The sequence below is a fragment of the Narcine bancroftii genome, chromosome 13 (genome assembly GCF_036971445.1).
Source record: "Narcine bancroftii isolate sNarBan1 chromosome 13, sNarBan1.hap1, whole genome shotgun sequence".
NCBI lineage: Eukaryota > Metazoa > Chordata > Chondrichthyes > Torpediniformes > Narcinidae > Narcine > Narcine bancroftii.
In genome coordinates, this window is record NC_091481.1 from 74,575,368 (window position 1) to 74,592,207 (window position 16,840).

Here is a 16,840-nt window from a genome sequence, read left to right on the forward strand (position 1 = left end):
AGGGGGGACTCTCTTTCTCTGACTGTAAGGGATGCTGGGCAATTTATGCTGATAATGAATCTTTTCCTTAAATCTTGCTGTACTTGGGAATTTCCAATGGCAGGGTGTGGAATTTGAAAGAACAGTCCTGATAGCAGACTGACAAGGAAAGCTGACTGCCAACTGGGGGGTGTGACTGGGTAAAATAAGTGACCTCCACATTCAGACTCCTCAACCACAAACTCATTCAGGGACTCATTTAAGGACTTTTGCATTTTATTGTTTTTTTTCTCTGCATTGTACAGTCAGTTTGTTTACATTTCTTTATTATGCTGTGTACAATTATTTTGCACTGCCATTAAGTAGTAATTCTGCCGTGCCCGCAGGTAAAAGAATCTCAGGATTGTATGTAATGCCATGTATGTACTCTGACAATAAATCTGAATTTGAATCTGAAACATGCAGGTTTCTCTCTCTTTCAGCACCAGCGGTCCAAATTGAGTTGATCACGATTCAAAATACTCCCTTTCATTCTGATCAGCATGTCAGAAGCTCAAAATAAGTCAGACAGCTTCTGTGGAAAGGGAGGTGCTGAGTTATCATTTCAGGTCAGCACTGACCAAGTGTCCCAGACCTGAATCCCTGACCGTTTCTCTTTCTACAGATGCTGTGTGAGCTGCTGAGTTTGTTTCCTCCCACTTCACCCAACAGTGTTCAGTTTGTGTTTCTATTATTGAGCACCCGTGCTTTGTTAAATTTCCAAATTCCAGGCAATGCCAGCATGGATCATGCGCGGGTCGACACAGTTCCCTGTTGTTGCTCTTTATGGGTAGTTGTCTTGTGCACCTGGTACTACTCGACCTGGCAGGGCCCCAGGCCAATCCGGTTCTCTTCCAGGCCCGGTTAATACTAATTGTGTGTTGCAGGGTCATACTGACGAGCTCTGGGGTCTCTCGGCTCACCCAAGTGAGAAGAAATTTGTAACATGTGGGCAGGACAAGCTCATTCATTTCTGGGATCCCACGTCTCACCAGCCTCTTTGGAGCAAGGCCCTTGACGTAAGTTGGCGAGAAGCAAACCTGATCTCTTTGGTACTGTAAAATTTTAAAGCTGCCTGGAGGTGTGTGACAACCGTACCTCCAGGTTATCGTGATAATGGCGCCAAGTGCATCCCAGAACAATGACTAAAAATTGAGGCAGAGCAGAAGCTAATCCTGCTGCTTGGAGGAATGAACCTTTTTTACTATTATTGGATTTTTGAATTTAATAAAATTATGGGAGCTCACTCAAAACAGCGGGGAAACAGATCTTAGGACCCAACTTGTTCCACCTTCCTACATTTGGTCCATATCCCTCAAAATCCATTCTATCCATGCATCCATCTAAATTTTTCTGAAACTTTTCAATAGCACCCTCCTCAAATGTCTGAGATCACTCCTCATCGTCTTGTGCTACAAGGAATAAAACCCTGCTCAACCTCTCTTTGTAGCTCAAGCCCCATCAATAGCTTTTCATCAAAAGAAAAATACACACAACATGTGGCCTTCTCTACGTCGCAGAGACTGGACAGAGACTGGGAGATCAGTTCGCCGGTCATCTTCCCTCTGTTCACATCAATAACGGGGACCTCCCAGTGGAGAACGATTTCAGTTCTGCGTTCCACTGCCACATCGACTTGTCTGAAAATGGCCTCATGCCCCACCAAACCCAGACCACCCGTAAATTGGAGGAGCGACACCCAATATTCCGTCTGGGCCCTCTCCAACCGGATCCATTAACATCGACTTCTCTGCTTTCTGCTAGCCCACTCCCCATTCTCCCTCTCTTCTTCATTCCTCTGCCGCCTTTCCTCCAGCTCTCTACCCCATTCTCTCTCCATTCACATAGCCATTCACCCCCCCCACCTCCCCACCCCCCATACCTGCGGATGTGCCCTCCCTCCCTTATCCACCTATTATCTATTGCCTGTTGGACTGTGCTCCTCCCCCTCACACCCCCACCCCATCATTTGGGAGCTTGCCTAAATTTTGATCCTTCCTTGATGAAGGGCTCAAGCTCGTAACATTGGTTATGCATCTTTATCTTTGCTACACAAAGTACATTGATTGACTTGCTGAGTTTCTCCAGTGTTGTGTTTTTACTTTTCATTTTTTATACATCTAGCATGTTCTCTTTTATGCAATTTATGATGTCTGGAGAATAAAATTGATCACCTAAGGACAAGATTTCTGTTCTGGAGAGACAGGAGGGATTGATGTGTACTGTTTCACAGAAACGTAGCTTCCACCCAACTCTCTGCACTTGGCTCTTCCACCTGAAAGTTTCTCCATGCATTGCATGGATCTGACAGCATCCTCGGGCAAAGGAGGAGGCAATAGAGTTTGTATCATAATTGATCCGTGTCCTCAAATTGGGTGTTCATCACCCAGGGATGGCCTAAACTGCAGCAGTGATTTGACTGTGAAGTTCTTAGGAACTATCCTGAGGTCACCAAATGCATGTTATGTTGTTTATATTGCTTTTCAACTCAGACCATTTCTCGCCCGTGAATTAAGTGTTTGTACTGAGAATAATGATTCAATCTCTTCCTGAAGTACAAAACTCTATAACAACCTAGCTTGGGAGGAGGTGGAGCTCCGAATGATTGGAGGTTCCACTTTCAAACACAACAAAAGGCAATGTGTTGAGGTAGAAACAAAAGTGATGGTGTCTATGTCTGTAGGAAGAGAAATGGTTGAGATTTCATTTCTGAAAGTTGACTTTGTTTTCTCCCTGCATAGATACTGCCTGACCTGCTGAGAATTTCCAGAATTTTTATATGCCTGATAATAGGCCCATGCCATCCAATTACCCCAATTAACCTATAATCCCTGTATTTTTTTGGAGGGTGGGAGAAAACCATAACCCAGATAGACATGGGGAGAACGTGCAAACTTCTTTATAGACAGCACCAGATTTGAACCTGGATCACTGTAACAGTGCCAGTCCATGTTCTGTTTTCTTCTCTATCTCTTGTTTTAGAGTGGGAGAGAAGAAATGAACGAGAACAAAAGGGCCCACTGAAACTGATAAACTAGAGACTTGTGATAGCACCTCAAATGGCAGAGCATTGGTTATGGGACCACCCAGTTTCTAATGCATCACACCAGTGCTTTATTTCAGGTTTTTTTGCATCTTCAGTTTAAAAGAAAATCAGAATGTTTTCCTAATTATGAGAGGCATTGAAGCCAAAATTTTTCTCCCAGGGTGAAAAATATCAGCAGGTGTGCATTTAAGTTGAGGGGGTTGGTGATGATTGTGGGGGAGGGGGTTGGGTAGTTTAAAGGACATGTAGACGGGCAAGGCTTTTACACAGAGAGTAGTGGAGTTGTGGTGGAAGCAGATATGTCTGTAGCCTTAAGAAGCTTCAGGATAGACATACGGACGTGCAGGTATGGGCAGAAGGGATTTGGCGTAATTAGGTATCGTGTCCAGCACAAGCAATGTGGGCTGAAGGGTCTTCTCCTCTGCCCTTAGATAGTCAGACTTTGCCTTAGATAATCAATTCTATGTCTGAGTCCTTGGAGCAGCTTGTTTTTAATAATTCCATCTTAAGCTAATGGATGATGTTTTCTAGAGGGTAACTTACAATTTTTGTTTACTTTGCAGGATCCAATGCAGTCAGTTGGCTTTCACCCCAGTGGACTGGTTATAGCTGTGGGAACACAAACGGCAAGGTAAGGCAATGATGGTAAATAAGTGAACAAATGTCTTGCTTGGCAGAGCTTGTCCAATGTTATAACTGATATACAGAAGTTGGGATAGGTGTATTTCACAAATACAGTAAAATCCCTGTTATCTGGAATATAAGCAACTGGCAAAAAAATCGAGGAAAATAAATAAAAATTAAAATAAATAAGGATAAAATAATAGTTTAAAAAATCTAAGTTTAAAATTGGATTGCTGTTAGTTCACCAATCCACCACTCACACACCAGGTGGATTCATCACGATATCTGTATACTAGACTTGCCTGGTGGGCACAATTCAGTGGATTATGAGGTAGTGAATGTGTTTTAGTTGGACATTGTAAGAGCAAGTCTCAAACAAACAGAAAATACACTTATCCAGCATCTACCAATCTCCATAGGTGTCGGATGCCAGGGGTTTTACTGTACAAGGAACCACAAACAAACACCACACGTACTAGTGATGAAGTTTCTCATAGTCACCACCTATTGTTAAATCCCTGTGGCTCAACAGCAGCACAGTTTAGAATGGCCCCATTTACTAAAAGTTCACAACTTTTGGCTGCTAAGTTCCTGAATGTAATAGGAAGGGACACTCCTACTAGTGTAATCAGTGACATTATAGTTTGTCCTTAATTCATTTCCCTATCCCATTCCTTTCTGACATGTCTGTCCATGGTCTCGGGCACTGCCAGTCTGAGACAACCTGCAAAGTGGAGGAACAATACCTCATCCGTCCAACTGGATGGCATTAACATCGACTTCTCCGGTTTCCATTTAAATCCCCCACCCCACCATCTTCTTCCCCAGTCTCCTTTCCCCTAGCTCTGCCTCTCCCTTTCTCCCTCAATTCCCTTTTCCCTCTGTCTCCTTTCACAGAGCCAAAATTCCTCTTATATCCACCTTGTGTTGATCTGGACTCCTCCCTCTGCCAGCCTTCAGTCTTTATCCAGACACCTTCCTGTTCTTTGCTTATCCCTAGAAAAGAGCCAAGGCCCGAAAAGTTGGTAATATATCTTTAATTCCTATTTTTTGTTGCGAGACCAGCTGAGTTCCTTCAGCATCTCTGTGTGCTTTTACTACAATCACAGTGAATGCAGACTTTTGTGTTTCACTCAATTCCATTGAACCCGTCAGGGCAATGTCTATATATTGGGCAACAAAATTCTAGTTTATTGTCACGTGTATCGAAAATGCAGTGTGAGCAGTTGCTTTGTGAACTGACTAGTGGACATTTCATACGTAGTCCAACAAGTAAGCTATTGCTTAGTATGGAGTTATAGCGTACAAGTATAGAGAAACATGGCCTGGTACAGAGTCAAGGCAATGTGATTTCACAATTTTAAGGATGATTCAGGAGTCTGATAATGGCAGGAAAGAAACTCCTTGAGGACACAGTGGGATTTGATAATGTTGACATTTATTGTCATGTACACAAATAGGACCATAGAACAGTACAGAAACAGGCCCTTTGGCCCTTCTAGTCCAGGTGATGCAATGTACTGAAGCACCAAAGTTCTGCCAGGGTGTAGTCATAGGTATTTCTGTGGTCTAGGTGATGCTATTGCAGAGTGGGGGGCCAGCCAGATAGCCTGTCATGTCAAGAGGCAAGTTGAATTGGGTTCAAGTCCTCCTGAGGCGAGAGTTGATTTGCCCCGTCACCAACCTCTCAATGTCCTTCATCACGGTAGTCTGATTGAATAATCGGCCAAGTCTCGCTTATTTCTGTTTGCAGGGTGTGAATGGTTCTTTGATAAACCACTGTTTACATCAGGATCAAGTTAGAAATGTTTCTTAAGTTAATAATAGGATTGTAAATTTACAGAACAACAGAGGCCATTTGGTCCATTGTGTTCATGTTGACCAAAATGGAGATTGTTCATCCCATTTTCCAGCTCTAGATCCAAAGCCTTGTAGTTACAGCCATTCCAGTGCTTACCCAAAGATGAAATGTGCAAAATGTTTTGGTGCTCCATCCTTTCAGATAGGGAGTTCCGGACACCTGATACTTCTATTGAAATTAATATTTTTTTCAATTCCTCTCTAATTCTTCTACCAACCACTTGAATCTCCTCAGCCCCTACTTCTCTCCCAAATAATTGGCTTCTCTACAAAGATGATTCCTATTCATTTTGGCGGGCATCTCATGATTTATTTTTAGGTCTTGGTTAAATCTCCCATAACTCTGGTTTTCAGAAATGAATAGAGTTGGTTGATTAATTGGATGGCACGGGTTTTATGAGCTGGAAGGGCTTTCTGCATCATTTGTAATTCAGACAACTGTCTTCAGCTGTGGACAAAACCCCTCTGCACCCTCTCTTGTGTACGGGACAGAACTCCAGCTAAGGCCAATTTATTGCATGTGGATTTGATGGTCCACTTGAGACTTTACCACTGCTCTGCTATGAATGGGTTGTAGGAGAAAGGGCCATTGACACCTTTATCCCAAATTTAAAAAAAGTCTTTATTGCTCTTATTTTGGGTTGGGACCCTTTATAGTTGACTGTTTTCTCTCCACGGACACTGGCTGACCTACTGAGACCCTGCTTGTTTCTCATTGCTTGTTCAAGATTCTGGCATCTGCAGTTTTTGTGTTTCCCTGACTTTTCTTTTCTCTCTTAGGTGGATGGTTTTCGACATTGAGACAAAAGATCTTGTTACTGTACACACTGATGGTAATGAGAAGCTCTCAGTGATGCGCTACTCACCAGGTACCTGAAATCTATTACATAAACTCGTTAAACTCTGGCTGACTGCCTTTACTTTGTATGGAGTTTGCAGGGCATGAAATGTAATGCAATGTGTTACTTTTGCTGGATGGTCCGTCCATTGAGTCATACAAGATCCTGAAGGGAAATAACAAGGTAGTCACCAATACGTTTTTGCTAAGGGGTCAGAGTTGCAAAATTAGGGTGAAACTGAACTGCGTGAGAATTTCTCCTCACTGAGGTTGGTGAACCTCAGAGGTATTTAAAGAAGTAGATAAGCTTTGGTGCTTAGGGATACCATTGCCTATGAGGGGGTGGACACAAGCATGGTCAGCCTGGACCAGGACATAGAGCATTGCTGTAATGTGCTGTCTAAATTCTGGTATGAGAGTGGAATTCCATGCAAGGTCTTGTTTACCTTTTATACAGGCCACTCCTGGTCAAAAGATTTCCTCAGCAGAAACATATCCACAAGGCCATCCTTCACAACACCAGGAGCAGACAGGATCTTGACACATGGACACGGGTGTTTGCATGTCCAGGCTGCAGGCAGCCACGTTGGCTGCCTATTCCCCCTTTCTCTGGAGACGTGTTCAGGTTTTAGAATTCCAGATGTAGTGAACAACAGGCTTTTTAAAAAAATGTAGACATACAGCACTGTAACAGGCCAATTCGTCCCTATGAGTCCATGCCGCCTAATTTTCGCCCCATTCACCTACACCCTAGTACTTTTTCGGAGGGTGGAAGGAAACCAGAACCCCTGGAGAAAACCCACACAGGCATGGGAAGGACATACAAACTCCTTACAGGCAGCGCAGGATTCGAATCCTGGTCTTTTCCCGATTGCTGGCTTTGGTGCTTTGGGTCCATTTTGGATAACAGCATCAGCTGGGCCATAGAAACATAGAAACATAGAAGATAGGAGCAGTAGTAGGTCATTCGACCCTTCGAGCCTGCTCCGCCATTCAACGAGATCATGGCTGATCTTAAAGTTCAGTACCCCGTCCCCGCCTTCTCTCTGTAACCTTTAATACCCTTATACTGAAGAAATAGATCTAATTCCCTCTTAAATAGATTTAATGAACCTGCCTCTACTGCCCTCTGTGGCAATGAATTCCACTGATTCACCACCCTCTGGGTAAAGAAATTCCTCCTCATCTTGGTCCTAAATGGTTTGCCTATTATCTTCAAACCATGGCCCCGGGTTCTGGATTTTCCCATCCTTGGAAACATCCCATCTGCATCCATTCTGTCCAGTCCTGCCAGAATTTTATAGGTCTCTATGAGATCCCCTCTCAATCTTCTAAACTCCAGGGAGTACAATCCCAATTTGCGCAATCTTTCCTCATAAGTCATTCCTGCCATTCCAGGTATCAGCCTGGTGAATCGCCTCTGCACTCCCTCCATTGCAAGAACATCCTTCCTTAGATAAGGTGACCAAAACTTCACACAATACTCCAGGTGGGGTCTCACCAAGGCCCTGAACAGCTGCAGTAAGGTATCCTTGTTCCTATTCAAACCCTCTTGATATGAAGATCAACATACCATTTGCCTTTTTAACCGCCTGCTGTACCTACATGCTCGCCTTCAGAGACTGGTGTACAAGTACCCCTAGGTCTCTCTGCACTTCCCCATCTCTTAATCTATTGCCATTCAAATAGTAATCTGCCCTCCGGTTTGTATTACCAAAGAGGATAACCTCACATTTATCCACATTGTAGTGCATTTGCCATGTATCTGCCCAGTCCCTCAATTTATCCAAATCACACTGGATCTTCCTGACCCCCTCTTCAGTGCACACAACCCCTCCTAGCTTAGTGTCATCTGCAAATTTGGTGATATTACATCCAATCACCTCATCCAGATCAGTAATGTAAATTGTGAACATCTGGGGTCCCAGTACAGATCCCTGTGGCACCCCACTGGTCACCGCCTGCCACTCAGAAAACGAGCCATTTATCCCAACTCTCTGTCTTCTACCTGCCAGCCAGTTATGGTAACACCAACTCCTCACACCCGATGCCCAGGTTCTTGCCCACCATCCAGAACAAACCCCATCCCTCACACTGTACCAATCTCTCCCATGTGCCTATCTACCATCGACCTACAGTGGCCGATTATCCTTTTCACCCACACCCCTTTGATGTGCTGGAGGAGACTGGAGTCCCCTGGGGGAATTCTACAAAGTCACAGGGAGGACTTTCAATCTCCACATTCAGATCTAATTATTATTTATTTTGAACAATGTATATGAAAATAAACTCATGATCATTATCCCCACTTATCTTGACACTTGTACAATGAATAGAAACCTATTGAGAAGATTCCAATTAATCAATAGAACATGTCTCCCTTGATTTCACTCCCTGTAACTAGGAGTTCTGTGAGATGTTTACTCAGTGCGTGAAGCATGAAAGTCTGCAGACATTGTGGTTGAAATAAAAACACATTGCTGGAGATACTCAGCAGGTCAAACAAGGTCCTTTGTATAGAAGAGTTAAAGATACAGAACCAATGTTTCGGGCTTGAGCTCTTCATCAAGGTATGAGCAAAGTGTAGGCAGGCATTTGAACAAAATAGTTTTGGGGTGTGGGGGAAGAGAATAGCAGGGGGAGGAGCAAAGGCAGGAGGTGGATGAGGGAAGGAGGGCATACCAGCATAAAGGAGGAGGGGCGATGGCTCTGTGAATAGAGAGGGGGATGGCTCTGTGAATAGAGAGGGGGATGGCTCTGTGAATAGAGAGGGGGATGGCTCTGTGAATAGAGAGGGGGATGGCTCTGTGAATAGAGAGGGGGATGGCTCTGTGAATAGAGAGGGGGATGGCTCTGTGAATAGAGAGGGGGATGGCTCTGTGAATAGAGAGGGGGATGGCTCTGTGAATAGAGAGGGGGATGGCTCTGTGAATAGAGAGGGGGATGGCTCTGTGAATAGAGAGGGGGATGGCTCTGTGAATAGAGAGGGGGATGGCTCTGTGAATAGAGAGGGGGATGGCTCTGTGAATAGAGAGGGGGATGGCTCTGTGAATAGAGAGGGGGATGGCTCTGTGAATAGAGAGGGGGATGGCTCTGTGAATAGAGAGGGGGATGGCTCTGTGAATAGAGAGGGGGATGGCTCTGTGAATAGAGAGGGGGATGGCTCTGTGAATAGAGAGGGGGATGGCTCTGTGAATAGAGAGGGGGATGGCTCTGTGAATAGAGAGGGGGATGGCTCTGTGAATAGAGAGGGAGATGGCTCTGTGAATAGAGAGGGGGATGGCTCTGTGAATAGAGAGGGGGATGGCTCTGTGAATAGAGAGGGGGATGGCTCTGTGAATAGAGAGGGGGATGGCTCTGTGAATAGAGAGGGGGATGGCTCTGTGAATAGAGAGGGGGATGGCTCTGTGAATAGAGAGGGGGATGGCTCTGTGAATAGAGAGGGGGATGGCTCTGTGAATAGAGAGGGGGATGGCTCTGTGAATAGAGAGGGGGATGGCTCTGTGAATAGAGAGGGGGATGGCTCTGTGAATAGAGAGGGGGATGGCTCTGTGAATAGAGAGGGGGATGGCTCTGTGAATAGAGAGGGGGATGGCTCTGTGAATAGAGAGGGGGATGGCTCTGTGAATAGAGAGGGGGATGGCTCTGTGAATAGAGAGGGGGATGGCTCTGTGAATAGAGAGGGGGATGGCTCTGTGAATAGAGAGGGGGATGGCTCTGTGAATAGAGAGGGGGATGGCTCTGTGAATAGAGAGGGGGATGGCTCTGTGAATAGAGAGGGGGATGGCTCTGTGAATAGAGAGGGGGATGGCTCTGTGAATAGAGAGGGGGATGGCTCTGTGAATAGAGAGGGGGATGGCTCTGTGAATAGAGAGGGGGATGGCTCTGTGAATAGAGAGGGGGATGGCTCTGTGAATAGAGAGGGGGATGGCTCTGTGAATAGAGAGGGGGATGGCTCTGTGAATAGAGAGGGGGATGGCTCTGTGAATAGAGAGGGGGATGGCTCTGTGAATAGAGAGGGGGATGGCTCTGTGAATAGAGAGGGGGATGGCTCTGTGAATAGAGAGGGGGATGGCTCTGTGAATAGAGAGGGGGATGGCTCTGTGAATAGAGAGGGGGATGGCTCTGTGAATAGAGAGAGAAGGAGGTTGAGAGCTGAGGGAAAGATGACAGAGGGATGGGGACGAAGGAGAATGGGGAGTGGTCTTGCAAAAACCAGAGGTCGATGTTAATAGATCCGGTTGGAGAGTGTCCTGATGGAATATTAGGTATTGCTCCTCCAATTTATGGGTGGCCTTGGTTTGGTGGTGCATGAGGGCTTGGACAGACATGATGGTGTGGGAGTGGGGTATCACCTGCCCACATTTTGTCCATACCTTGATGAAGGGCTCGAGCCTGAAACGTTGGTTATATATCTTTAACTTTTCTAGACAGTGTACACTGTTTGACCTGCTGAGTTTTTCCAGCATTGTTTTTTATTCAGTGGTTGGCCCATTTCAGGTAAAGGAATTAAAAACTTGACTCTGTGCATTTGAATTGTACTGTCGAGTCCAGTCTGTGAAAGGGAAAAAAGGGAAAGGCCATGACATCCTTGGCTGCAAGACAGATATTATATACTCTGACCACAAAGGTCCTAATTGACTTTCCATTCTTCCCAAAAGATGGTAATTTCCTGGCCATTGGATCACATGACAACTACGTTTACATTTACAGTGTGGCAGAGAATGGCAGGAAGTACAGTCGTGTGGGGCGATGCTCAGTAAGTACCAACCTCTCCAACTCCTTGCTTTGCACCTGAACCCATGAATTGTGGGTTTTTTTCTCCATTCCACACTGAAAGTACCCGTATGACAAAGGATCAATATCGACTTCTCCATTTTCCATTAAACCACCCTCCCATAGCCACCTTTCCCCCAGCACTCTCTTCCTTTTCCCTCCATCTCCTTTCACAGAAGCAAAATCAATTCTCATCTCTCCTCTTCTATCCTATCCAGTTTAACACCTTTTGACTGTTGATCTGGACCCCCTCCCCCTGCCAGTCTTCAGTCTTTATTCAGATTCCTTCCTGTTTATTTACTCCTATCTTGTGGATGGTGCGAGAACCGGCTGAGTTCCTCCAATGTGTTGACATTTTTATTATATATGACAAAGACATGGGGGGGGTGCGGTTTATAACCTGTCGTAACATCCGTAAAACTCTGATCATCTGGGTTGGCGTGGGGATGCCAGATTTCTATAGAACCTTTTATATTTATTTAAATTTAGACATATAGCATGGTAACAGGTCATTTCTGCCCACGAGCCCGTGCCACCCAATTGACTGACAACCCCCAGTACTTTTTGAAGGTTGGGAGGAAACCGGAGTAACCTGGGGGAAACCCACACAGACACGGGGTGAGCGTACAAACTCCTCACAGACAGTGTGGGATTCGAATTCTGGTCCCAATCACTGGCGCTGTAACAGCGCTATGCTAACTGCTACACTAACTATGCCGCCCACTCTAATTAACTTAAAATGGAGTCTGGGAATCAGGACACAGGCGACTATAAAAGGAAAGCAGAAAACTTCGAGACACACGAAAGACTGCAGATGTTGGAGGGAAAAAAAGTCAATCTGCAGGAGGAACTCAGCGAGTCGAATAGCATCACTGGGAGAGAAATAACTGGCAACATTTTGTATCAGAATCTTTTATCAAGCATCACTTGGTGCGTCAGACACTTAAGCCACGGGGATTTATAAATATCGCATTCTCAGAATTTTATCTCCATTTTCTCCATACCACCCAAAACCATTGTAAATTGTAGAGTTTGTCACTTGGACATGTTTAGCAATCCAGGCATTTATTTAATTTGAAAAACAGAAGTAATTTTGAAAAGTTGTAATTTCCATTCCAGTTGCAAGTTAGATGGCAATGTTTTAAAACCATTTTATTAGCAACATTTGCTTTAAAAAAAATTCCTTTAATTTCAAGAAGGCAAAGTCGATGCAACTTAGTGTAAGTGACATGTATAATGTAAAATAAATTGGTAGTCTTATGGTTCTACAGCATAAAGAGGCCCTTCTGCCCAACTTGTTCATGCTGACCAAGTTACCTTTCCAATCTAGTTCCATTTACAGTTAAAAACCCCTGGTATCAGGCACCTATGGGGATTGGAAGATGCACAATAAGTGAATTTTCCAGTGCTTGAGATTATGTGATTGGCGAGCTCACAGCAAGGTGCACCAATTTTAACGTCCTCATTTTTTTACCTATTTGCTTTTTTTGCTGGTTGCTTGAGGCTGCCGATTGCTTGAATTCCAGATATCAGGGGTTTTACTGTACCTTCATTTGGCACATATCCCTTTAAACTCTTCCTACACATGGCCCTCTCCAGATATCTGTTAAATTTTGAAATCTCCCCACTTCCTCTGGCAGCTCATTGCATACACCCACCACCCTATGTGGGGTCAGAAAAATTGCCCCAGGGTCACTTTTTAAATCTTTCCCCTCTCATCTCTGGCCTCTATCTGTAAGTTATTGTGAATCTAGCAAGTCCAAACAATTGGAATTTTACTCTAAACGTACTCTATAACTTACAGATGAGCATAAAAAACAAAATGGGAGTCAGTTCTTAAATTGCATACAAGACTTCTCTGAAACTTGGAAGTGGAAATGATCTTGATTGTTTCATTGAAACTATCTCTGCTCTAGCTTTGTTTGTGGTTGACAGTTGGAGAAACCCTGTCTGTTTTAGCACAATTCATTGATGCTTGACTGGCTGAAGCTTTGTGCCCAAAAAAGGAAAAAAAAACGTTTTGTGGGCAAGTGCAAAGAAAAATCCCATTGATCATGAGTTCTACCTGAGACCCTGAGAAGTTCTGCTTATTATTTTCAATATGGAAAAAGCTCATGAAAATGCGAGAGATATTGAATGGAATTTGCATCCCTTTATTTTCACGGCTGCACTGAATATAATAAACTGTTCCATCAGATATAACTTCACCCCCATCCGATTTAATGTGTTATTGTATATATTCACCATTAAAAACTGAACCACTTTGTTCCTTACCTATTTTTAAAATTTAGACTTACAGCAAGATAATAGGCCCTTCCGGCCTACAAGCCCATGCCATACAAATACATGCAACTGACGTTTTTTTAAGTGTGGGAGGAAACTGAAGCAGCTGGAGGAATCTTATACAGACATGGGGAGAATGTACAAACTCATTATAGACAGCGCCGGATTCAAACACAGGTTGCTGGCGCTGGAACAGTGTTGCTCTAACCACTTCACTAAATGTGCCACCCCCGTTACTTTTTTTTGGCATTGTGCTGGCTGGAGTTGGTTACCTGTTGGGAATAGTCGCACAAGTTAAGTCCTCCAACACATTTTATAATTTCAAGTGCAGCTGTCTTAGAAACATAGACAGAAATGAGGTTTTCAGGCACTGAAACTATTGTAAAGTAATACAATTGTTGAACATGAAGAAGGGGGGTAAAAGGGGGCCAAAAGCAGCAGCAACGATTGGTTGGCCCGAATGGCCTATCCATCTGCTGTACCTCCCATGTAATCCTTCTGCATTCCAGTCATCAGATAAGAAATAAACAGAGTGAGATACAGAGAAAGGGGAAGGAGCAGCAGATACATAAACATATTGGAGACACTCAGCAGATTGCCTGCATCCAGAGGAAGTAAAGGGAAACCAACATTTCTGGCCTGGGCCCTTTGTCAGATATAAGCAGAAACAGGAGAGTGCCTGAAATCCACTGCCTTGGCCAGGTCATCTGTTGCTGTGTAGCCAGCTGACAGGGAATATTCCTCAATCTTCGTGGATACCAAGGTAAAAAGGCAGTAGGGCTTTGTGTGTGAAGCTTAAAGCTGTCCTTAAAGAAGGGCTCAGGCTCAAAATGTCAGTGATATACTGTATCTATCTCCTGTGGACGCTGCGAGACTGGCTGTGTTTTGTGCTTGAAAGTGTCAGGTTGGAAAAATTAAAGTGATAAATATTCATGTATAATTTTCTTCCATTTTTAGGGGCACTCGAGTTTTATAACTCATCTGGATTGGTCCACAGACAGCCGCTATATAGTCACGAACTCTGGAGATTACGAGATCCTTTACTGTGAGTACAGGCTCTCCATTCCCAGCAGTAATGAAAATCTTTCATTATACATTAGCTGAAAAGAAATATTGGATGTGGCTCACTTACTTAACAGTTTGACCGCAATTGTTTGAGTACATTTATGGGAAGAACTACAATATATGCTGGCATATAAGACAAGATGAAACTTAAAAATATCACCCCAAAACCAGGGGTCATCTTTTTATGCCAAGTATAAAATCTGAACCTTGACAGGAAATTCTCAGCGTTCCCCCATGGGGTCCATCCAACCCAGTCTGACTGCCGCCGACTCTGTACAGGGCTTTAAACGGCTTTACAGGGCGTTAAAGGAGTGACGGTGGTTTATTATAAAATATGCAAATAAAATATAAACCTTTTTTTGGATAATTTGCTTTTAAGATATTATGACAGCATCACTCCACTGGTCAACGGTAAGTGCCAGACTTGGGACACTCTTATACAGCAAGTAGAGCTCAAAACCTACATTGTAAGTGGAAATTCTGGGGGGTGGATTGTCTTGTACAAGGGCTGTCTCAAATGCCGGCATTTATAGTACTCTCTCAGACAAAAGACCACAGGTGCTGGAATCTGGAGCAAAAAACAATCAATGTGTTGGAGAACACACTGGGCGGCACGATTACTGTAGCGGTCATCACACCACTGTTACAGTATCAGTGACTTAGATTCGAAACAGCACTGTCTGTGTGGAGTTTTCACACTCTCCCCATGTCTGCGTTGGCTTCCTCCAGGTGCTCTGGTTTCCTCCCACCCTCCAAAAATGTACAGGAGGATGTAATTGGATAGCATGAGCTCATGTACTGGAAGGGCCTTCTATCATGCTGTATGTCTACATTTAAAAATTGAACATTTTCAAAATTTAAAATTGAACACCTCGGGTTCTGCCTGGATACTCCATAGACCAACAGCAGGAACGTTGAACTTTTCTAATTTCAGGTAACCCTCAATTCCGATGTTCCCAACTCCCTCTCCCTCTTCCCCTGGGGGAAGGTGAGAAAACGATCCTTTTCCCACCCACCTCTGCCTGCTTACATCTCTGTTCCCCTTCCTGGTTCCATCTTGTCCATCTGTCATTCACTTCTCCCCTGTCACCATGATAGTCTTTGTTCACTCTTGTTATCCTCAATCTTTCTTCATCTCCTCAGCTCATCTTGCTTACATCTGCTGCTCATTCCCCTGTCTCTGTATCTCACTCTGTCTGTCCCTTCCCCCCCACCTATCTCCCACTCTCTCCTCCTTATACTGGTTCTGCCCCCTTCATGATCACTCAAGTGTATTGTCGTGGGTCAGTGAGAAGAATTCGTTAACGAACGGTGTTAACAGGACAATTCTAATATTCATGCAGCCGTTCAAAGTGGTAGGGGACGATTGTAATTACAGAGCATCAACTTGCAAGGAGAAAGATCAATCAGTGCATAGCAAGGGCAGCAGGAGAATGGTACCATGGGGTTCATTCAGGAGCCTGATGGCTGCGGGGAATACATTTTTGTTGTCTGGAGGTGGTGATTTCATATTCTTGAACCTTCAATCCTGAAGGATTTTGATTCCTCTCCCCTCACAGATGCTGCGCTACACACTGTTCTTCCAGCAGACTGTTTTTGTTTTGCCATCTTATTTGCCCAAGTGCATTGAAACTGGCACCAAATCGTGTTGCTTGTATACTTGGACTGAAGAAATGTATTGGCTTCTCCATTGGGAGAGTTGACTTTGACACATTATATTGTGTGTCTGTCCCCTGCAGAATGTCAGTGCTAAAGTAGGGAACTGCTAATATTTTCAGAGAGGATTTCCTGCTACACTAAACAGTGCTATCCATAATGTTTGGGACAAAGACACTTTTTTCCTTTATTTGCCCCTGTGCTCCACAGTTTTAAATTTGTAATCAAACATTTCACATGTGATTAAAGTGGACGTTCCAGATTTTATTCAAGGGTATTTATGGTTTGACCATGGAGATATTACAGCACTTTTATACATAGTCCCCCATTTCAGGGCACCATAATGTTGGAACATTTGGCTTCCCAGGTGTTTGTGATTCCTCAGGTATGTTTTAATTGCTCCATTGGTGCAGGTATAAGAGAGCTGGGCTGACTTTGAAGCTTTTGATCACCTTTGGAGTCTGTTGATGCCATTTTGTAACACGAGAAGCAGAGTTGTGCCAGTGAAAGTCACAGAAGCCTTTATGAGGCTGAAAAACAAGAATAAAACACAAAGAGACATCACCCAAACATTTGGATGACCAAAGATCAACAGGTTGGAACATCATTAAGAAGAAAGAGTGTACTGGTGAGCTCAGTAATCACAAAGGGGCTGGTAGGCCAAGGAAGGCCTC

The 16,840-nt window shown here is 44.1% G+C and overlaps 1 protein-coding gene across 4 annotated transcripts in view; it reads left to right on the forward strand.

Moving 5' to 3' along the window:
* LOC138748337 (echinoderm microtubule-associated protein-like 1) overlaps nt 1-16,840 on the forward strand; it is a 146,367-nt gene that overhangs the window by 108,647 nt on the left and 20,880 nt on the right. For all 4 annotated transcript variants that reach the window (XR_011347948.1, XM_069908351.1, XM_069908352.1 and 1 more), the window contains 5 exons: nt 906-1,037; nt 3,628-3,695; nt 6,329-6,417; nt 11,048-11,145; nt 14,403-14,490. Coding sequence is in view for 3 of the 4 variants with exons in the window: in XM_069908351.1 (XP_069764452.1) it covers nt 906-1,037; nt 3,628-3,695; nt 6,329-6,417; nt 11,048-11,145; nt 14,403-14,490 (475 nt within the window). In the remaining variant the exon portion in view is untranslated. The remainder of the gene's footprint in view (nt 1-905; nt 1,038-3,627; nt 3,696-6,328; nt 6,418-11,047; nt 11,146-14,402; nt 14,491-16,840) is intronic.